A 23886-nucleotide genomic window follows, 5' to 3' on the forward strand; every position below is an offset into this window, starting at 1 on the left:
ATCCAACATTTATTTTCTTGGCTTTGATCACTGAGAATGCTTTCCTGAGATGCATAAAGTAAATTTTTTCAAAAAAAGGATATTGTACTTTTATGGTAACAAACTGATTAAAACAAGAGTGCTATACTTCCAGAATATATTTTGGAATTATGTTACATAACTGTTCTGCTTAATATTGACCATACTTACCTATCTGACTTCTTGAGGTTTAGTGCAATTGTTTTTACGGAATTATTTTTTCCCAGGTCTTCATATTCAATGGACTCTTGTAACTTAGCCTACAATTATTGACAGAAGAGTACTTTTTGTCAGTAACTCTTATAAAAGTAATGAACATGACTGAAACATAAAACTGTACAGACAGTAAAAAAAAATGAAGTCTTCTCACCATGAGCTTTACTTCCTAGAGATGATTGTCTTACAAATGGTTGAACTAATGTTCTCAGCAACCACTCAGAGTACCTGTTTTCCTACACTCTGACCGAACTTTTAATTTTTGCCAATCTAATAGGTGAGTTTATATTTTATTTTTCTCCCTAATGAATTACCTGCTCATGCTTTCTGCTATTTTTTAATTGAGTACCTTTAAAAAAATAAGACTTTTTTTAATATTAAGGAAATAGCCTTCTATTATATATGTTGTAAATATTTTCTTTTCCAGTTTGGTGTTTTTCGGTTTTAATTATAAAAAAATCTACCTCTTCGCTTATATATCTATGGTTTAATTTTTTATTTTTAGAGACAAAGTCTTGCCATGTTGCCCAGATTGGATTTGAACTTCCGAGCTCAAGAGATTCTCCTGCTTCAGTCTCTGGAGTAACAGGCATTACAGGCAAGTGCCACTGTGCCCAGCTTTGTGGTTTAATTTTTGCTTAAATCTTGGTTTCATTCAGAATTTTGGAATAAGAAGTAGGAAATCTAAGTTTTTTGTTTTTTTTTTTTTTGAGACAGAGTCTCACTCTGTTGCCTGGGCTGGAGTGCCATGGCGTCAGCCTAGCTCACGGCAACCTCAAACTCCTGGGCTCAAGCAATCCTTCTGCCTAAGCCTCCCGAGTATCTGGGACTACAGGCATGTGTCACCATGCCCAGCTAATTTTTTCTACATATTTTTAGTTGTCCAGATAGTTTCTATTCTTAGTAGAGACAGAGTCTTGCTCTTGCTCAGGCTGGTTTTGAACTCCTGACCTTGAGTGATCTACCCACCTCAGTTTCCCAGACTGCTAGGATTACAGGTGTGAGCCACTGCGCCCGGCCAAAACAAAAATTTTTAACAACTTATTAGCTACACCATGAATCAAGGGTACTCAGAGCAACAGTATTGCAAATAAAGCATCGCTTAACTAAACATCTCTATGTTAAACTTAAGGTTTTGCAACAATTTTCCTTAATTGAAAAAAGAAAACACCTCATTGGCTTTATTAATTTTAAAGGTAATATATGTCTGCTGAAACATTAAATTACTGAAATAGGCGAAAGAATTAAGATCGTCTCAAAATCCCTTTATTTAAAGATAAACCATTTAGCATATTCTTTTATTTTTTTTAGAGATAGAGTCTTGCTCTGTTGTCTAGTCTGGTGTGTGGTGGTGTGATCCTAGTTCACTGTGACCTCAAAATCCTGGGTTCAAGTGATCCTCCTGCCTCAGCCTCCTGAATAGATAGGACTAAAGGCAGGCACTACCATGCCTGGTTAATTTGTTTTTTATAGAGATGTGGTCTCACTATGTTGCCCAGGCTGGTCTCAAACTCCTGGGCTGAAGCGATCCTTCCACCTCAGTCTCCCAAAGTGCTGAGATTATAGGCATGAGCCACTGCACCCAGACTGAGACCTCTTCAAGTTCATAAACTTTTTTTTTACATGTGAAACCATATCATAGAATCATTCTGTGAACTCTCTTTGATGCATTATTACTCCTTTTAAAATCAGTAATGGTGGTATAAATCTTCATTGTATAAATGTACCACAGATACCAGGATGCTTGCTATTGTATTATAATAATATAATGAGTATCTCTACCTAAATCTTTGCACAAATCTTTATTTTCTTAAAATAAATGCCCAGAAGTAAAATTAAGGTATAAAGCTTGAAACTTTTAATACATGTTGCCTGATTGCCCCCTAAGAAAAAGCTTTATAATCAGGGAGGGAGAGACAGAGTATTTTGGCAAACTTGTAGGAAAAGAAGAAATATGCAAATAGCCAACTCTGTCCATACTCCTCCACACCCTCAAATAAGTTCTGTGGCATTTTTAATAAGACATTTCCACCTCTGAAATGCTAAGTTTTACACGAGGGCCAATTCACTTTCTTTCTTTTTTTTTTTTTGAGACAGAGTCTTGCTTTGTTGCCCAGGCTACAGTCAGTGCCATGGCATCAGCCTAGCTCACAGCAACCTCAAACCCCTGGGCTCAGGCAATCCTGCCTCAGCCTCCCGAGTAGCTGGGACTACAGGCATGCGCCACCATGCCCGGCTAATTTTTTCTACATATATTAGCTGGCCAATTAATTTCTTTCTATTTATATAGTAGAGATGGGGTCTCGCTCTTGCTCAGGCTGGTTTCGAACTCCTGACCTCGAGCAATCCGCCCGCCTCGGCCTCCCAGAGTGTTAGGATTATAGGCGTGAGCCACCACGCCCGGCCTCACTTCTTTTTAAATCAAATACATGAAACTTTAATTTTTTTCTGTCGTGCTGTCTTTGTTAAATACTCTTGCTCAGAAAACAAAATTACACACAAAAATAATCTATGGGTATGTGTACATGTGAAGGGAAAAAACCCAATAAAAATGGTTAACAGGACTGAGTCAATGGAAAGTTGGCTGGCAAGCCAAACCTGAGCAAATACTCTTTATAATGCTCTACACTTTAAGCCAAACACTTAAATTCTTGGTCAAAAGAACTGAGTCATGTGAAATAAGCAACATAAAGCACCTCAATTATATAAAAGGTATTTAGAGAAACCTGAGCCCAAAACTGGTCCAAATTTTTTGCCCATACCCTTTTAACTGCTGGCTGAAAGCAGTCTGCATCTCCAGAATTTCCATCCATGCCACTGGGCTCACCATTTTGTTCATTTTGTGCTTCTCTTAAAACAAAGGAAAAAAAAAGAAGTCAATGTTAAAAACCACAAGCAGAACATCACAGCTCCACCTGGATATCCTGAAAAGCCCAGATACTACACCTTTGTATGTATACTTAACTGTTTCCTGAGTCCTGCTGCCAGGACCATGGCACTGTGATGGTTAAACCTTTTGATGATGGCAGCATTACTATTTTCTTTTATGGATTTAGAATTGGAAGTAGATGGCACGGAGGAAATGCCATAGCCCTGTGAGAAACAATTTAGTAGATTAGAAATCAAAATAAGGTTCTGATTTTCTTATTATAAAAGCCATACTTAGCTGAAAAAATTTGATAGGACTTTATTAATTCTCATGAACATTACCAAATATTTACAGGCAAACATTTACTTAATTAATTAATTAATTTTTTGTAGAGATCAGGTTTTGCTATGTTGCCTGGTCTGGTCTTGAACTTCTGGGCTCAAGGGCTCAAGTGATCCTCCTGCCTTAGACTCCCAAAGTGCTGGAATTATAGGCATGAGCCACCATGGCTGGCCCAGGCAAAACATTAACAAACAATGATATTACACAAATAAAAAAATTAAAAAATATTACTAACTCCTTTTAGCATCATAAAAAATATCTTAATCTTAAATTCTGCATTTCTTTTTTGAAGAACAATTTTAGAATAATTTTTTAATGTTTTAAGCAAAACATTAAATAAAGGAATTAAATACAGTAAGGTAAAGACAGACTATGGATTCAGAAAGATAAAGAGTCAAATTCTCATTTTATCACTTTTTCTAACCTTAGTCTAGGCAAGGCAATCAACTTTTCCAAGCTTTATAAAATGGTATATTGAGAATTAATTGAGATAATATTTTTAAACATACATTGAATGCATGCTATGTGATAGGGCCTGTAGACACAAAATTGATAAGACCCTGTGCCACAGGAGTCTAAATAATCATCTAAATAATGGGAAGCTGGGCTGGAGAGAGGAAGTGGTCAATCCTATTGAGGGAGAAGAAGTTAGGTTTGGAAAAGCTTCATGGAGAACCATAACATAAACAGGTACTTGACAGACAGACACGGAAGACAATAACATTTCAGGGAGAAGAAACTGCTTAAATAAAAGCATAGAAGCAATGTAGTGCATATCATGTCTTGGGTTTGTATGTAGTTCAGTCTACCTAGAATGAAGGAAGAGTAGTCCAGGAATTGGTGAGGCTAAAAAGATTAAAAAAACACACAAAAAACCCCCCAAAAACCAAAACCATAAAAAGATTCCTTGCCTTTTAGCCATTTATCAAATAATTACTAAATACTTAATATATATGCCATGGGCTAGGGATAGGCCAATAAATAACAACAAAATCAGCCTCATGGAGCTTATACTGTACTGACAAGATACTGAGTACCAATTATCAAGTAAAACAAGGTAAAAAGATCCTTTTTAGAAGTAGAAAATGTAATAAAATAGAGGGTAACTTGATGAAGTAACTGGATGGGGGGTGGTTAGGGAGGGGCTCTGATGAAGTGACATTAGAACTGACATTTAAAAATGGGTAGAAGCTAGAAAGAAGAGCAGGTAAAAAACACCAAGTACAAAGGCTGTGAGGTAGAAAACACTTGAAAGTGAAAGAAGGTCATCATGTCTGGGGCATGCGTGAGCGGAAATGGCCCAAACTGAGAAGCAGGAAGGGGCCAAAACAAGCAGAGTCTTGATTTTATTCTAAGTTCAATGAGAAGACATTGAGGAGTTTCACATATGGGAGTATTATGATCTGCCTTATACTGTAACTCTTACTGCTAAGGGAGAATGAACTATAAGGGTCAAGAGTACAAAGAGGCCTGGCGCGGTGGCTCACACCTATAATCCTACCACTCTGGGAGGCTGAGGAGGGCGGATTGCTCAAGGTCGGGAATTCAAACCAGCCTGAGCAAGAGCGAGACCACGTCTCTACTATAAATAGAAAGAAATTCATTGGCCAACTAATATATATAGAATAAATTAGCTGGGCATGGTGGCACATGCCTGTAGTCCCAGCTACTTGGGAGGCTGAGGCAGAAGGATTGCTTAAACCCAGGAGTTTTGAGGTTGCTGTGAGCTAGGCTGATGCCACAGCACTCACTGTAGCCTGGGCAACAAAGTGAGACTCTGTCTCAAAAAAAAAAAAAAAAAAAAAAAAAAAAAAGAGTACAAAGAAAGATCAATTAGGAGGCCAACGAAAGATATCAGGCCAAAGATAGTGGTAGTTTAAAAGTGAGAGTGTATAAGTACCTGCGGAGAAAGAGAAATGCAGATGAATCAGAGATATATTGTAGAGGACCTGTTGATAGAATGCTAGATGTAAAAGAAGGGGAAGAGTCAAGGAAGACTTCCAGGTCTTTGGTTTGGCAAATGGTAATGCTTTTTACTGAGATAGGAAAGACTCAGGAAGAAATAGGTTTATGAGGATGGGAATCAAAGGTTCCATTTTGGACATGATAGGTTGAGATGGCAGTGAAATATCTAAGTGGAGCTATCAAGGAGGCGTTGGAACCCTGGAGTTGAAGACAGATGAGGGCTACTTGGGATTCATCATTACATAATTAGTAATTAAAGTAATGGAATAGAGAGAATATATCCAGGAGGCCCAAGACACAGCCTTTGACAGTTACAACAATTAGAGGTTGATAAAGGAAGAAGAAGAACCAAAGGAAAAATTGAATCAGCCAACATTTCTAGTAAAGGGATTGTTGATATATCCATACCAAGGGAATACCATGCAGGCATTTAAAATGTAGATAATGGTAGTATTAACACCTATTACTTATTAAGTTCTTACTAGGTACCAGGATCTTACAGCAATCCTATAAGGCAAGTACTATAGCCCCATTTTATTAAAAACAAAAAACAAACAAACAAAAACCCAAAAAGAACACAAAAAAATTTGGCTTAGAAATGTTAAAAAATATCAGAACCTAAGTCGGGTAGTTTGGTTTTAAAGTCTACGTTCTTAACAACTGTGGTATAGTTAGTTTGGACTGATATTGATAAGCAGAGAAAAAGAAAGTTACAAAAGTGCATGTACAATATGCCATCAATTTATATTTTATTTTATTTATTTTTTGAGACAGAGTCTCACTTTGTTGCCCAGGCTAGAGCGAGTGCCGTGGCGTTAGCCTAGCTCACAGCAACCTCACACTCCTGGACTCAAGCAATCCTCCTGCCTCAGCCTCCCCAGTAGCTGGGACTATAGGCATGCGCCACCATGCATGGCTAATTTTTTTCTATATATATTAGTTGGCCAATGAATTTCTTTTTTTTTTTTTTTTTTTTTTTTTGAGACAGAGTCTCGCTTTGTTGTCCAGGCTAGAATTAGTGCTGTGGCGTCAGCCTGGCTCACAGCAACCTCAAACTCCTGGGCTCAAACCATCCTTCTGCCTCAGCCTCCTGAGTAGCTGGGACTATAGGCATGTGCCACCATGCCCGGCTATTTTTTTTTTTTTTATATATATATCAGTTGGTCAATTGATTTCTTTCTATTTATAGTAGAGATGGGGTCTCGCTCTTGCTCAGGCTGGTTTTGAACTCCTGACCTTGAGCAATCCGCCCGCCTTGGCCTCCCAGAGAGCTAGGATTACAGGCGTGAGCCACCGCACCCGGCCTCTTTTTATTTATAGTAGAAACAAGGTCTCGCTCTTGCTCAGGCTGGTTTCAAACTCCTGACCTTGAGCGAGCCACCTGCCTCAGCCTCCCAGAGAGCTAGGATTACAGATGTGAGCCACCGTGCCCGGCCCATCATTTTTATTTTAAAGAAAAATGCACTAAAATTTTTTTTCCGGCCAGGTGTGGTGGCTCACGCCTGTAATCCTAGCACTCTGGGAGGCCGAGGCGGGTGGCTCACTCAAGGTCAGGATTCGAAACCAGCCTGAGCAAGAGCGAGACCTTGTTTCTACTAAAATTAGAGAAAAATTAAAAAAAAAAAAATTTTTTTTTCCCGTCATATTAAGCTATATCTCTAAGGTTCACTAAGCTTTATTTTTTCAGTATAATTAAAGAGGGTCATGTTTACACAGATACTTCTTGACTTAGAGGGGTTAAGTCCCAATAAACTCATCATAAATTAAAAATAGTCTAAGTCAAAAAGTACACCTAACCTATAGAACATGACAGCTTACCTTAAATGTGATCAAATACTTACAGTAGCCTACAGTTTGGCAAAATTATCTAATAGCATACTCTATAATAAAGTTATTAGGAACTTTGAGCCAAACCCCAAAATTTGAGTATAGTTTCTACTGAATGCACATTGCCTTTGCATCATCTTAAATCAGAGACTGTCTGTAATGTGTTGAGATTCACTAAGGAAATAATTGAGTTTTGAGAATTACCAAGAAAACAACTGAATTTCATCAAGGAAATGACTAACATGAGCACTAAGAATTATTTTATGTTATTCTACTAAGTGAAGTATCTCAAGAATGGAAAAACCAGCACCACATGTACTCACCAGCAAATTGGTATTAACGGATCAACACCTAAGTGGACATATAGAAGTAACATTTATCGGGTGTCAGGAGCATGGGATGGGGGAGGAGGGGATGGGTATATACAGCCACAACAAGTAAGATGTGCAACATTTGGGGGATGGAGATGCTTAAAGCTCTTACTTGAGGGGGGCACAGGCAATATATGTAACCTTAACACTTGTACCCCCATAATATGCTAAAATAAATATATATAAAAAATTATTTTATGTTAGTTTCTAATTAGATTGTAGCACAAAATTTTAACATTGGTTCTTCTCACCTGGTGAACGAACACATGTACAAAAATAAGGGGAAAGTTAAGGAGAAAAGAAAGGAAGATGTGAGCATGTTTATACAGCCAGCAGAAAAGAAGTCAAAAGAAGGGCAGGAAAATGAAAATTCAGAGTAAAGGGAATAATCAAGGAAGGCAGGTTCCTGGCCTAGAAGATAGAAGCAGGGATGAAATTATCCTTGATCTCAGAAGGAACCACCTTTCTCTGTGGTTGGATACATTTGTAGGTCTGGAGTCATGATGCTGAGGTAAGTAGCTGATACTTGATGGTCCGACTGCTGAAACATATCAGGACCCGAGTAGGGTAAGGTTCATGAGATTGCTCAAGGTTTGGCAGATAGCAGACAATCAACAGATGTCTGTTATCTGCGTTTGTTAATATTTATCCACATTTCTTTAGAACAAATGTTAGCTAGAACATAAAGCTGGACTCAGTATCATGTTTGGCCCTGATTACCTGGAGTACTGCTAATAGGGGAGAGCTAGAAATTTATTTTTTAAAAAGTTTTAGCAATTCATGCAGGAATTTCAGTTCTTTAAGGCAATTTTAATGGTAAACAGTGCTACTGAACAGCACTTCTGATAAATCACTTCAAATAATAGTATTTTGCTTGTTTTACATTCTCACAAGTGGAATAAATCTACACTGCAGGCAATTTTAAAACTATAAAAATACTGAACACTAGGAAAAAACTGTATTCTCTCACTTCTTTTATTGCTTCTTACCTCATCTAATGGTTTATCTTCTAAAGCTGTCAAATCTAGTAGTGGGTTTTTCACTCCTAAAGAAACCATTGTTTTTAACCCTAAAGAAAAAAATGAAATAAAAAGTTCAGCATGTCTTATCTTCCTGAGAAATTAAAAAAAATTCATTAACAGCTTTAATGACTAGAATAGCAAGTTAAATACTAGAGTGTGTCAGGGATAAACAGTTACCTTTTTCATCTATTTTGGCACATTCTGCAAAGAGATCCTTTGACCCTGTATTCAGCCGGTCCCTGTGAAAATAATGGGACTGGAAAAAACGTGTCCAGAATTCCTTCTCGGTCATGTTGTGGGGAACATTCTCTGCATATTTCATTTTTACTGTGGAAAAAAACAGTAAGAAATAGTTATAAACTGCATTTCCATTCTTAAAACCCCTCAAATTACATAACTGAAATAGACTACTAGCAAAAACTAGATTGAGAAACTCTCAACTTTATACAGTATATATTAAAATTACAAATATGAAACATAACTTGAGAGATCAGGTGAGGCACTACTGCTATGGGTCATTTGTTTTTTTTTTTTGTTTTGTTTTGTTTTGTTTTTTGAGACAGAGTCTCACTTTGTTGCCCAGGCTAGAGTGAGTGCCGTGGCGTCAGCCTAGCTCACAGCAACCTCAAACTCCTGGGCTCGAGTGATCCTTCTGCCTCAGCCTCCCAGGTAGCTGGGACTACAGGCATGCGCCACCATGCCCGGCTAATTTTTTTTTTTTTTTTATATATATATATCAGTTGGCCAATTAATTTCTTTCTATTTATAGTAGAGACGGGGTCTCGCTCTTGCTCAGGCTGGTTTTGAACTCCTGACCTTGAGCAATCCGCCCGCCTCGGCCTCCCAAGAGCTAGGATTACAGGCGTGAGCCACAGCGCCCGGCCGGGTCATTTGTTTTTTATTTTTTTAATTTATTTATTCTTTTTTTGAGACAGAGTCTCAATTTGTTGCCCAGGCTAGAGTGAGTACTGTGGCGTTAGCCTAGCTCGCAGCAACCTCAAACTCCTGGGCTCAAGCAATCCTGCTGCCTCAGCCTCCCGAGTAGCTGGGACTACAGGCATGCACCACCATGCCTGACTAATTTTTTTATATATATATTAGTTGGTCAATTAATTTCTATTTATAGTAGAGACGAGGTCTTGCTCTTAGGCTGGTTTCGAACTCCTGAACTTGAGCAATCCTCCTGCCTTGGACTCCCAGAGTGCTAGGATTACAGGAGTGAGCCACTGCGCCCGGTCTATTTATTTGTTTATTTATTTATTTATTTATTTTGAGACACAGTCTCACTCTGTTGCCCCAGCTAGAGTGCTGTGGCATCAGCCTAGCTGACAGCAACCTCAAACTCCTGGGCTCAGGCGATCTTCCTGCCTCAGCCTGAGTAGCTGGGACTACAGACATATCCCGCCACATCCAGCTAATTTTTTCTATTTTTTTGTAGAGACAGGGTCTCCCTCTTACTCAGGGGGGTCCCAAACTCCTGGCCTCTAATAATCCTCTGACCTCGGCCTCCCAAAGTGCTAGGATTGGAGATGTGAGCCACCACCCTAGCCTGACAGGTAGTGTTTGTTTTTCCATTCTTGCAATACTTTACATAGATGAATGGTCTCACAGTTCTTTTTTTTTTTTGAGACAGAGTCTCACTTTGTTGCCCAGGCTAGAGTGAGTGCCATGGTGTCAGCCTAGCTCACAGCAACCTCAAACTCCTGGGCTCAAGCAGTCCTACTGCCTCAGCCTCCCAAGTAGCTGGGAGTACAAGCATGCGCCACCAGGCCCGGCTAATTTTTTATATATATATATATATATATATATATATATATATATTAGTTGGCCAATTAATTTCTTTCTATTTTTTATAGTAGAGATGGGATCTCGCTCAGGCTGGTTTTTAACTCCTGACCTTGAGCAATCCGCCCGCCTCAGCCTCCCAGAGTGCTAGGATTACAGGCGTGAGCCACCGCACCCGGCCGGAATGGTCTCCAGTTCTATCCAGGTGGTTACAAAGGGTATTTATTAAGTTCACTATTTTTTTAATGGCTGAGTAGTACTCCACAGTGTACATATACCACATTTTATTAATCCACTCATGTACTGATGGGCATCTGATGTACTATTAAACCGGAACTAATGAATCAACACCCATGTCCACATATGGTAGTAAAACTGGGTAGAAACCAAGCAGGTGGGGGTGGGGCAGAAGGGGTCTGGTAAATTCACACCTAAGGGGTACAATTAATGCTATCTTGGTTATGGGCACACTTATAGCTTTGACTCAAATAGCACAAAAACAATTCATGTCACCAAAATATTTGTAACCCTGGAATACTCTGAAAACAAACAAAAAAGGTATCTGCCTGACAAAGTCTGGATTTTTTTTTTTTTGGAGACAAGGTCATGATCTGTTGCCCAGGATGGAGTACAATGGCAAGATCATAGCTCAATGTAACTTTGAACTCCTGGGCTCATGCAATCCTCCCACCTCAGCCTCCTCAGTAGCTAGGACTATAGGTACACACCACCATGCTCAGCTAATTAAGAAAAATTGTTTTTTGGAGAGAGGGTCTTGCTATGTTACCCAGGCTGGTCTTGAACTCCTAGTGCTAGTTAACCCTACCACGTGGACCTCCAAAGGGCTGGTATTACAGGTGTAAGCCTGTGCACCTGGCCAAGTCAGGATTTTATAAAGGTAGCAATGAGGCAATGTTTGCCCTGAGTCCTGAGGGAGAGATATGTTTCCTAACGACTAAAGGGGCACAAGTGAGGAAATAAGAAGAGAATCATATAAAGCTTAAGAGTTTCGTTCAAAGAACGACTAAAGCAGTGGCTCTCACCATGGCTGCACATCATAGATCACTAGGGCTGGAGTCAAAGCATCTATACTTTTAGGATGGCTTCTGCATGGAAAATCATTTATGAGTTAGAAATGTCACTCTGGTGTAGTATGAAGGATGGCCTGAGTTAGTGCTATATAGAGACTCATTTATTGATGCTTCTGTAGCATGTCATTTCACATTTCTCACTCAGTATGTTAAGGGCTAAAGAAAGTTTAAGAACCACTACTGGAAAGAATAGCAAAGTCATCATACAATGAATTGATGACAGCACATTGTTTACTCTTAGTACTACCATATGTCCATGTCAGGCACTGGGTAAAGTATTTTACATATTTTATTGCACATAATCAGGAATAAATGTTCAGGTTTTTGTTTTTCATTGATATGTTACACAATTCATCCAAATATTTTAACCATCTGGAAGAACTGACTCTTCTTACCTGCTGGATAAGTCCTAAATATGGACTCGATAATATCAGAGGTTAAATTATATCTCAGACCATTGCAGCCGTCGGTTTGGGGCCGGACATCAGCCTAAAACAAAGATCGCACACACACATACAGTAAGTTAGAACATCAGGGAAGATGTTTAAGCTCTCAATAGACAATGGACAAAGGTGGGAAAAAAGTGTTTCTAAATGAACTGCAGATAGTAAGTCTTTCACTTTCACTTTTGGCATAGAGACAGGGCTCAAAGAAACCTGGACTGGTTTCTCATTGTCTCAGTGACCTGTAAAATATTCTTCCTTGGAAGTCCAATATGGTTAAACAGACAATGTTTAAATGTGACTGAAGGCAGAGAGCTAATGGAGCTTTACTATAAAACTTGTAAAGTTACTAAATCACCATAAACTTTTTTATGTTTAATTACTAACTAATTAAACTAACATTAACTGACTGTTTTCTTTGGGAAAAGTCTTACTAATTCACTATTAAGCACCCAAAAATATACTAAACATACAAATGGCATTCAAATTTTTGTTGGATGTGTAAATACTGCATTGGTTCCCCTGGAATAAAGACTAATTTTCATTTTATAGCTTCACAGGTAAGGCACTCCCAATTTTTCTATTACATACTTTTTTTTTTTTGAGATGGGATCTTGCTGTGTCACCCAGGCTAGAGTACACTGGTGCTAATGTAGCTCGCTGCAACCTTAAACTCCTGTCTGTGCTTGAGCAATCCTCCCACCTCAGCCTCCCCAGGAGATAGGACTATAGGCATGCACTACCATGCCCAACTAATTTTAAAATTTTTTGTAGACATGTGGTCTCACTATGTTGCCCAGGCTGGTCTTGAATTCCTAGACTTAAGTGATCCTCCTCTTGGCCTTTCAAAGTGCTGGAATTATAGGCATGAGCCATGGCACCTGGCCTCTATTTGGATACATTTTATAAATCTTACTTTTTCTATAATATAATGGTCATTAAACATTTAACTTTGTATTGTAAGTAAAACATAACAATCAGTATTAGGTGAATTAAATATTTGCCAATTTTTTTTTTGGTCCAATTTCTAAAAAGTCATTTTCAAAATCTATTTGATCTCTAGCATACTAAAGTCCAAAAACTAAGAAAATATAACTGGTAAAAAGATATATGAAATATTTTTAAGAGACGAGGTCTTGCTCTGTGGCCCAGGCTAGAGTGCAGTGGTATGATCATAGCTCACTGCAACCTCAAACTCCTGACCTCAAGTAATCCTCCTGCCTCAGCCTCCTGAGTAGAAATATAAATTTTAAAAATACTATATGCATTTTTAAAATATTTTACAAGAATACTATGGATACTAAATTTTCCATACTTCAAGGAAATGCTAAATTTTACAAAACAAATAGCATTGTTAACACAAATATTGGGGTTTTCAGTTTTTTCTTCTCTTCAGTAATCTAGAAGGGTCACATACCAGAAATGCTGCAGAAATGCCAACATCCTGCTTATGATTGGATGTGGAAGAACTATCTGTTGCATTCACATTTAAACGATTGGCCCAGAATTCCTCAGCACTGATTACTTGACTCACAACAAGGTCTTTATAAAGCTGAAACAAAACAGGATCTTCTTGCAGCATTCTGGTAATAGAATATATTAAAGATAATTGAACTTCTAGAATAAAACACCATTTAGGTAACATTTTTAAAAGATTTTAGTGACATAAAACATTAAAACACACAAGTTTTAGTTTGTGATAACTGAATAGGAGAGGCCATTTAGTTCATTTTTTAGTAATTAAGAGCAAAAACAACATTTTTGGAGGAACATTTGAAGTAGAGATAAATGGAAGTCAGTCTGAATAAGCAAAGATTAAACTCTTTGAAGGCATGGATTTGGTTTTATGTATCTCTGTATCCTAGTGACACAAAGATCACTGGGTCTATATTTATACTGTATAGTTCCTTGGTATCTGCAGATGCTCAATCAAGTCCCTTGGGTAAAATGGTGTAGTATTTGCATACAACCTACAAACATCCTCCCATATACTTTAAGCGACCTCTAGATTACTTATAATAACTAAGATAATATAAATATTGGGTAGTTTGCTATACTTTACTGTTTTTTATTTGGATTATTTTTTGTCATATTGCTATTTTGTTCAAATATTTTCAATCTGGCTGAATCTGTGGATGTGGAACTCAAGGATAAAGGGCCAACTGTTATTATCTTCCATAAATAAAGGTGAATGGAGAAGAGAGGAGATATGCTTGAGATTTTCCAGCAACTTATTCATTGTGATAAGCATTTGGAGCTATAAGCACTGATGGCCTGAAAGATGTCAATGATGGAATAATTCATCTTATAAGAAATTCTCACTATTTTACAGGCTGTTTCACTTTTTCACAGTATGAATTCTTTTAGGTTTCTTTTTCACAAGCACACTTTTCTAACAGTTTAGTATCTTCTCTGTGGCAGAGAACTGGGAAAAGAAATTAAAGAACCTTAGCGCCTTCTACTCTCACTTCTGCTCCTAAACAGATTTTAGGCTTGATGCAGTTAATTTCACTTCTGTGTTTGTGCATCCTTATTTGTCCAGAGGTCACACAGCTAGTAAGAAAAGACGCTGAAGTTGAAAACTAAACACAGAGGTAAAGATACTAAAGCCCATATTTTCCTACTTTACAATATCACAGCAAAAGGGAGGGGAGAGGTAATAAGTGATTACTCTATTAGGAGACTAGAGAGAATCTAGTATCTCTTCAAAAGGCTATTCTTTTCTCCCCACCTGTTTTTTTCTTCCAGTTCTTTATTTGCTTTCCTCTTGAATTTAGGCAGCAGCTGCTGAAGAAGGTCCTTTACTGCATCTCGCTCTTTCACTGCTGTGCTTTCATTGGAAAAATGGAAGTTAGTTGTGTCCCCTGCATGCAGGACCAGCTGAAGTTGAATTTTAGCTTTTCCTTCTGGACTGATTTTCTGGCCTAAAAAGCAGCATGAGGTTAAGTGAGATGAGGAAACTCACATTGTGGACATTACCATACAATAGGTTACTTCTCTTCCTAAGAAGATTCAGCATTCCTCTGGGCTTCAGTTACCCTGTTCCAATATTCATGCCTTTGCAGAAATGCACTCTTCTCAAATAATCCCACATAACCACAGCATATCAACAAATTCACTACTAACACTCTGCTTTCCATTACAGTATCCTTTTTGTGCAGCACTTCTCACTCACTGCTTCTACTGCTAGATATTAGTGGGCTTTTGTTTCCACTGAACTAGAGCAGGCTTCTTTAAAGCTTTCTGAAACAGCCAACTAGGACAGGAGCCCCGAATCCACTTGAAACAGCTGCCTCCAATCAACATCATTATTAATAAAAATGACTTGTCACGATCCCAAAGAGTGTAAAACACAGTCCATGGCTTACTCACTAATTTTGTAAGGGAAAATAGAGATGTGGTGTCACTACTTTAACCATGTGATCAAACACAGTCTCCTGTGTTTGATCACACAGGAGATCAAAAGCAGGACCACCTGACACCATGTGCTTTCTGAAGTGATGGGATAGGAAGTTAAACATCACCACCTATGTATTATTCTCGTCTAAAATGTTTAACCTGATTATACTCAAGCATCTAGATCTTTCAGTTTATTAAAAATATAGGTATACAGGAATAAGTTACACAAAAGAGAAGGAGACAATCAGACATGTTTAGAATATGTAATATCTGGCTAGGCGTGGTGGCTCACGCCTGTAATCCTAGCACTCTAGGAGGCTGAGGCAGGTGGATTGCTCAAGGTCAGGAGTTCAAAACCAGCCTGAGCAAGAGTGAGATCCCGTCTCTACTAAAAATAGAAAGAAATTTAATTGGCCAACTAAAAATATATAGAAAAAATTAGCTGGGCATGGTGGCACATGCCTGTAGTCCCAGCTACTCGGGAGGCTGAGGCAGGAGGATGGCTTGAGCCCAGGAGTTTGAGGTTGCTGTGAGCTAGGCTGATGCCACAGCACTCTAGCCTGGGCAACAGAGTAAGACTCTGTCTCAAAAAAAAAAAAAGAATATGTGATATTCAAGGCTATACTCTGAAAGAGACTAAAGAGGCCACAACTACATGAACCTAGACTAGATACTGGTTTAAAAAAAAAATCACAGCTATAAAAGACATTATTGGCTTAACCAAGGAAATGTAATAATGGTCTGGCCATTTATTATTAAAATGTTCTTGGTGTGATAATATTATAAGCAATAAAACTGTATCCACAAATAAAGCAAATATGGCAAAATAACGATTGTAGTATCCAAGTGAGGATAGGTTTTCAGTGTACCAGTCTTTAAATTTTTCTGTAACTTTGAAGATTTTCATAATAAAAAATCAGAGCCAGGAATGCCAAGATTTACCTACATAATGTAGAACTTGTGTTCTTAAAGAATGGGCCTCATTGGCCATAGTAGCGCTTTTCTTCTTTATAAGAGAAGCAGAGATGGAGGGCTTTGTCCCATTAAATGGGTGACACATGTGGTAGGGTAACACATTGCCTAGAGCTCTCATCTTAGCATAATCTGATCTATTAAACTTTAAATAAACAGAAACTCTGACAATGAAGATGACAATTCCAGACCAACAGTTGGAACGGATAAAGTACCTTACTGCTAAAAGCAGCAATAATGAAGCAATTTACACTGTCAGCTAGCATGTTACATTATCTCATTCCTCCAAAACAGCCAGTCCTTTCTAAAGGCACCTTTTCTCGGTCACTACTTCATCCACGCTCTATCTTAGCTACTGACTCTGAGAAGCCACCCTAAATTTTTTAACTAGCTAACTTCAGTTATAGTAAGAACTACTGCTGATTTTCACTTTAGTAATTTATTATTTATAACTTTCAATGGCTTCTGACATGCTTTCAAATATTCAACTTAAAAAGGAAAACTGTTTCAGTGTAGCTCTAGATTTGGGTATATATACTTCCCCACGTTACAGGAACTTGCCAGGCATTTTCCCACAGAAACAAAGTTTTCTGTTTTCTTTTTTGAGATAGGAAAAAAACCCCCTCTGTTGCCCAGATTAGAGAGCTGTGGTGTCAGCCTAGCTCACAGCAACATCAAACTCCTGGGCTCAAGCAATCCTTCTGCCTCAGCCTCCCGAGTAGCTGGGACTATGGGCATGTGTCACCATGCCCAGCTAATTTTTTCTACATACTTTTACTTGGCCAATTAATTTCTTTCTATTTTTTAATAGAGGTGGGGTCTTGCTCTTGCTCAGGCTGGTTTGGAACTCCTGGCCTTGAGTGATCCGCCCACCTTGGCTTCCCAGAGTGCTAGAATTACAGCTGTGAGTCACCGTACCCGGCCAGAAACAAAGTTTTAAAAAGAGGTACTATTATCAAGATAGTGGACAAACGATCATATAGCTTAAACTTAGGCAGTAGTTAACTTTGGAGGTATTGTGTTGCTTGAAATCTACACAGAATTTTACCTAGGAGAAGAATCTTATATCCAAGGAAATAAATGAATCCATATTAATAGTCACAGCTGAGGTGCCATAATTTATCAAGCGGTTGGTTGCCTCGGGTCTCTCCAAGAATTTTATTTAGGTGAATTGCAGAAATCTCCTTCAGAGAAAAGTTTTTAAATTCCAGGATTCATCTGGTGCTTTTCAAGCTAATTAATTACTACTGAACCACAAAGTACCCTGGGTAATAAATTCCAACTTAATCTTGCAAATTTGGGAAAAGAAGGGGTTTTGATCTCAACCTTCATACTACAAGATTATAAAAAAGAAAAATAGGCCGGGTGTGGTGGCTCATGCCTGTAATCCTAGCACTCTGGGAAGCTGAGGTGGGTGGATTGCTCAAGGTCAGGAGTTTGAGACCAGCCTGAGCAAGAGCAAGACCCCATCTAGAAAAAAATAGAAAGAAATTAATTGGCCAACTAAACATATATAGAAAAAATTAGCCGGGTATGGTGGTGCATGCCTATAGTCCCAGCTACTCGGGAGGCTGAGGCAGAAGGATTGCTTGAGCCCAGGAGTTTGAGGTTGCTGTGAGCTAGGCTGATGCCACAGCACTCTAGTTGGGCAACATAGTGAGACTCTGTCTTAAAAAAAAAAAAAAAAGAAAGAAAAATAATGTAAAAACATTATGCTCCATATTTCTCCCATCTATTTCAATAGCATAAAGCTGTGTCTTCTCAACAGATAGCCACATAACCAAAGATTAGATACCTTGCTTAAGTGATATAATTTTATTGAAAGACAATCTGGCATCACCTATCAACATTTTAAATGGATGAACCATTTGAACAAAAAATCCTTTTTAGGGATGTATTGTGCACACACATCCCTGAAATGGTATTACTGCACAGATCTACACTGCAACACTATTTGCAATAATAAAATCCTAAAATTTCTTACCATGTCCTTTAACAGAGGACTGGTTAAATACATGAGTGTCTATCCAGTGAAGTATTATGTAACACACTTAAAAGAAAGTATGTGTGTAGATAGATGGGAGGTAGATTTACATACATAAACCTGTACACATTCTATTATTAAGTGAAAAGGACAGGTTATAGAATACTATATGTTCAGTGATCCTGTTTTGTAATTTATTTCTACAAAGTTGGTTTTTTGGGATATAAAATTAAGACTCACAAAAACTGTATAAACAATCTTTTTTTTTTTTTTTTTTTTTTTGAGACAGAGTCTCACTTTGTTGTCCAGGCTAGAGTGAGTGCCGTGGCATCAGCCTAGCTCACAGCAACCTCAAACTCCTGGGCTCGAGTGATCCTTCTGCCTCAGCCTCCCAGGTAGCTGGGACTACAGGCATGCGCCACCATGCCCGGCTAATTTTTTTTTTTTATATATATATCAGTTGGCCAATTAATTTCTTTCTGTTTATAGTAGAGACGGGGTCTCGCTCTTGCTCAGGCTGGTTTTTGAACTCCTGACCTTGAGCAATCCGCCCGCCTCGGCCTCCCAAGAGCTAGGATTACAGGCGTGAGCCACAGCGCCCGGCCTTAAACAATCTTTTTATAAAATTACTAGAAAAAATGGCATATAGACATGAGACCTTATTATAGCTGACTTACATTTAATATCCGCATACATGTGGCTGATTGTAAATCTATCTTTGCCTTCAGGTGCCCAAGCTATTCTTTCTGCCATTAGGTATAAAGCTCCATCCTGCTTCTTTTGGCGCACCTTCTTCACAATCAGCAAAACTTCTTCTGATGAAGTAGCCATGGTGGCTAGAAGGTGCTAATAGAGAAAAAAAAGATGAAGTAAAAAAATTCTACATGTCAATTAGGGTTGAATTTGTTGACTTCTATAGTTCCTTCCAAATCTAAAACCTAAACTGTAGGAAATTAACAAGGAGTAAAAAAGCCTTTCCTCTCACTCAAGAGTTGAAGATAAATTTGCATGGCATTATTCCTCTACAATCAAATTTCATTTTGCTCGTATCACAGGTGTGAATTTATAAAACACTTATAGTTTATAACACTTGGCAGTCTTTTAAACCATTTCCACATGTGCTAAGGAGAGTATTTTCAATATATTTTTATTTTCCTCAGTTATATTCTTAACTCATAAATGTATAATTTGACTACAAATATGTGGTCTTTTATTCAATCTACATTTAGCATCACAGAGCTTTAGAATTACACAGGAACCTATTGAATATTTAGTTCAAATTTGTTTCAATGGAAACAACTAAGGTCCACAGAATTTGTGTGATCTTTCAGAACCACTCTCAGAGCTGAAACCATCCCAAGTTTCCTGATTCCTGATCTAAGTTTCTTCTGTATACCTGAAAATAAAACTGAGAGAATTTAATTCTTAATACTTCAGATGCTAGTTTCCCATCTTTTAACAATCACATGTCTTCAATTGCTCTATCTTCCCTAACATTCATTTGTATTGCAGCTAACCAGTTACCTAGGAAACAGCCTGGAGCCCCTCACCCCCGTTCTTCTGGGAATCTTTCTGGTGTTTTGTTTTGTTTTGTTTTTTTCCTGAGAGAGAGAGTCTCTGTTGTTCAGCCTGTAGAGCAGTGGTGTGATGATAGTTCATTGCAGCCTCAAACTCCTGGGCTTAAGTAATCCTCCTGCCTTAGCCTCCTGAGTAGGTGGGACTACAGACACATACTATCATGCCCAACCACTGTTTAAAAAGTTTTCTTTGTAGAGATAGGGATCTCATTATGTTGTCTAGTCTGGTCCTGAGCTCCTGGCCTCAAGTGATCCTCCTTATGGGCCTCCCAAACCACTGGGATCATAGGCCTGAATCACCAGGCCCTGCCCTTTCTGGAAATCTTAAATGTCCAACCCAAATCCTTGAAGCTTGAGGTGGCTGTCTGGAATTTGAGGCTAAAAAGGACTTTGAGGCTGCCTGGGCTCAATGGAAAAGCTGCCATGATCGATGGCAATGTCTGCCATGGGCCAGGACAGGGAAAGTTGTGACACTGATGTCACATATATGCCATTTCTGGTGAACTTACAATGTTAGTTTTCATTCCCAAGTAAATGGCTTAAAATATAATTTTAAAAATTTACTTCTTCAGGCATAGTTTAAAGTATAATTTTAGAGAAGTTAACATACGTATATAGGTGTCATAAGAATTAAGTTTGCCCTGAGCAAATAAGTGAAGCTTTACTGAAACATTTTTCCTAAAGGTTAAAACAAATGGGAACAAGGAAATATTGGCTCTGTCATTAGTTTAAAATAATTGAGGAGAATTTCTACTGGAACATAATGAGAAAATAAGCATTAGGAAAAGAAGAGTAGGAGGCATCAAAAACAATGGAAGTCAGCAATTCTAGTATAAAGTTGTCTGAAAACTAAAAACTAATAACTTCTCAAACTACCACCTCTTAGGATTAACGAAAAAAAATGCTATTAGATTAAAAAAAAAACTATTATTTTTTAGTCACTGAAGTAATGAGTTAGAAAAGATATAAGTAAAAAAAGAGAAATACTGATTTCTTTGAAGTTGACTTTATTATGAGTCACATTCCTCCTTTTATAGGTCTTTGCAGACTCTTCCATCCCAACAACGGACAAGAAAAGGGTCAGTGTGATACATTTATCCAATAAATTTGTACTGAGCCAAGGAGACTGGGACCTGTCCAAAGATGAATGTCAATAGTAATTTCTGCTTTTAAAGAGTTTCCAGTACAGTGAGCGGGATGAGTGTGTATGTGGTATTTATTATACAAAATAGAATGTGTGAAGACCTAAAAGGGACATAAAAAATGTTCAGTTGGGCTCAAAGGCAATTTCTTTACTTACGAAACCTTCTAAAAGGTTTACCATAGAATTTTTGTAAACCAATTTTTAAAAGCTGAGCTATAATTACCAAATCAACAAATGCATACCTCTTAGGTATTCTGTTTGATGTGTTTTGACAACTGTACACACCCATGCACCATTGCTCAAAACAAGACACAGAACATTTCCATCACTCTTGAATGTTCCCTCAGATTTCTTTCCAGTCAGTTCTCTTTCCCTCCCACTCTGTGAGGCTGAGGCGGGCAGACTGCTCAAGGTCAGGAGTTTGAGACCAGCCTGAGCAAGAGCGAGACCCCATCTCTACTATAAATAGAAAGAAATTAATTGGCCAACTAAAAATATATAGAAAAAATTAGCCAGGCATGGTGGCGCATGCCTGTAGTCCCAGCTACTTGGGAGGCTGAGGCAGAAGGGTTGCTTGAGCCCAGGAGTCTGACGTTGCTGTGAGCTAGGCTGACGCCATGGCACTCTAGCCAGGGCAACAAAGTGAGACTCTGTCTCAAAAAGTAAAAAATAAAAAAAAGTTCTCTTTCTCCTTCCCTCTAGCAACTATTTCTGATTTCTATCACTACAGATTAGCTTTTATCTGTTCTAGGACTTTAGATAAATGGAATCATACTCTTTCTGTCTCTGGCTTTTTGCTTGTTTCTTGAAATTCACCATTTTGCTGCATGTATCAATAATTCATTCTTTTTTTAATATATAAATTAGTTATGAACTGGGTCTTGAAGAGAGGAGCTCTACAGAGAAAGTAAAGGGAAAGAGGTATTACAGGCAAAGGGAATGGTTTGGGGTAAAGGCTTAAAACTCTGTAGGAAAGGAAAAGCAGTCTGCTTTGGACGCAGCTAAGATTCACAATGAAGATCAGTAGGATATGAGGTTGGATGGTTAAGATGGAAACAGATAGTGGAGAATGCCACACTATGTGGTAAACAACAGAAAACCTCTAAAGACTTTTGAATAGAGGAGTGATTTATATTTTGGAAAATTAATCTGTGAGCAGCACAAGGCACTGGAGAGAAACTGGAAGGGGTCTCTGAACCAGGCTGGTGGCAGTGAGAATGGAGAAAAAGGGACAGGAAGACCACTGAGGAACCAGGATAAATTGAAGAGATGAAGGAGGTGTCACGGTTGCTTGCTCATACCTTATTTTTAAGCCTTACTGATGAGTATAGTGGTGCCATTTCCAGAAATAAATTAGAAGGAAGAACAGGTTTGAAAGTGAAGGAATTTAGCTCTGGATATGAGAGTGAGGCACTGTTGAGTCATGCAGGTGAAGACAGTCTGTATTACGGGTGCATTTGTAAATGCTGGAATGAAGCCCAATTAGACGACTGCTTTTAATTCACGAAAACAATAACAAAAAGGGACTTTAAAAATCCCACAACCCTAACATCAATTCTCTTTATTTTAAATTGTGCTTGTCTTATGTGTACCCATCTTACTAATGTAATCACGAAGTACATCCAAGTTAATTATCTTGTGTTTTTCACTTGTGTGGAGGCTAAACCAACACCATCTTGGATGCTCATCTACCACGTTGACTTCTGATTAACCCCAGTTTCGGAAATGCTTCTAAGATTTCTACTCATTCTACCGCGTACAGTAAATCCTGCCTTTAGGCAAATTCCTTCTGAAGTGCACGTACCCTTTTCCAGGACATAGCTTCTGTTCATAAGTCCCTATTAAATATTTCTTTCTGAGGAATTGAATTTGTCAGCCTCTCAGCTTCCTTGGCCTTTGGGGATAGGTGTGCACAAACCTGTTTACAGCAGAACTACTTGCCATTGAAAATAACTCCCCACGTTGTTTTACAATCTCCAGTTTTGACATCTATGTATCAAATATAATAAAAGGTTAAAATTCTTAATATATGATACTATTTTTTAGCTGTCTTATTTGATGTCCTCCTGAGACTTTTGATTAGAGGGTTATAGTTGCTTAAAAAGTTTAAAAACCTGGTTGGGCATGGTGGCGTATGCCTGTAGTCCTAGCTAATTGGGAGGCTGAGGTGGGAGGATTTCCTGAACCCAGGAGTTTGAGGTTACAGTGAGCCACTGCACTCCAGCCTGGGTGACAGAGCAAAACAATTTAAAAATCTTAACACTTTTAAATGGCATGAGAAGACACACTGTTAAGTGATCAAAGCAAGTAAATAAACAAACAAAAAGATGTAGCTTGATTCCATATTCTTACATTTTTTTAAATCTAAAATTTATCAAACGCTTATTACAATGTGCCAGGCACTGGACTAAGCTCATTATAGGCATTCTCATTCAGTTCTCGGCTAATAATCAATCCTATGAGGTAGATTCTATTACTGGTTCCATTCTGCAGACAAGGAAACTAGATCTGAGAAATCAAGATGCTTTCCCCAAGCATGAAGGGAGTAGTAGGTGTGAATCTGGGTCAGCCCGACCTCAAATTTCTACTATGGCATTTTGCAAATATATATGACTGAAGAGAGAGACCTTAAATTTAATAGCAGCTACAGGTGATAAAAATACAGATAATCTGAATGTTATTTTTTGTTTCTGGATTAACTGTAATAAATACATATTTTATAATGAAGTAGTTGTAAAAAAATATCTTCTCAAGAGTTTATTCCCTATCAAACCAAAGGTTTATAAGGTAACAGAGGAAGCTATTAGGAGTGTTAGTAAGAATTAAAAGTGTTCCCTATTTCCAAGTTTGTTATTTTCGGC

General features: G+C 38.2%; 1 protein-coding gene across 3 annotated transcripts in view; it reads right to left on the reverse strand.

Moving 5' to 3' along the window:
* Positions 1-23886, reverse strand: part of GTF2H1 (general transcription factor IIH subunit 1) — a 41181-nt gene that overhangs the window by 11979 nt on the left and 5316 nt on the right. For 2 of the 3 annotated variants that reach the window (XR_012918955.1, XM_012780634.3), the window contains exons 2-10: positions 18982-19150; positions 14681-14873; positions 13367-13532; positions 11902-11995; positions 8808-8957; positions 8598-8677; positions 3200-3327; positions 2997-3084; positions 190-278 (exon numbers count right to left, since the gene is read on the reverse strand). Coding sequence is in view for 2 of the 3 variants with exons in the window: in XM_012780634.3 (XP_012636088.2) it covers positions 190-278; positions 2997-3084; positions 3200-3327; positions 8598-8677; positions 8808-8957; positions 11902-11995; positions 13367-13532; positions 14681-14873; positions 18982-19135 (1142 nt within the window). In the remaining variant the exon portion in view is untranslated. The remainder of the gene's footprint in view (positions 1-189; positions 279-2996; positions 3085-3199; positions 3328-8597; positions 8678-8807; positions 8958-11901; positions 11996-13366; positions 13533-14680; positions 14874-18981; positions 19151-23886) is intronic. The other variant, XM_076002117.1, reaches the window with a different exon arrangement.

Source organism: Microcebus murinus, chromosome 4, assembly GCF_040939455.1.
Source record: "Microcebus murinus isolate Inina chromosome 4, M.murinus_Inina_mat1.0, whole genome shotgun sequence".
NCBI classification, from domain to species: Eukaryota; Metazoa; Chordata; class Mammalia; order Primates; family Cheirogaleidae; genus Microcebus; species Microcebus murinus.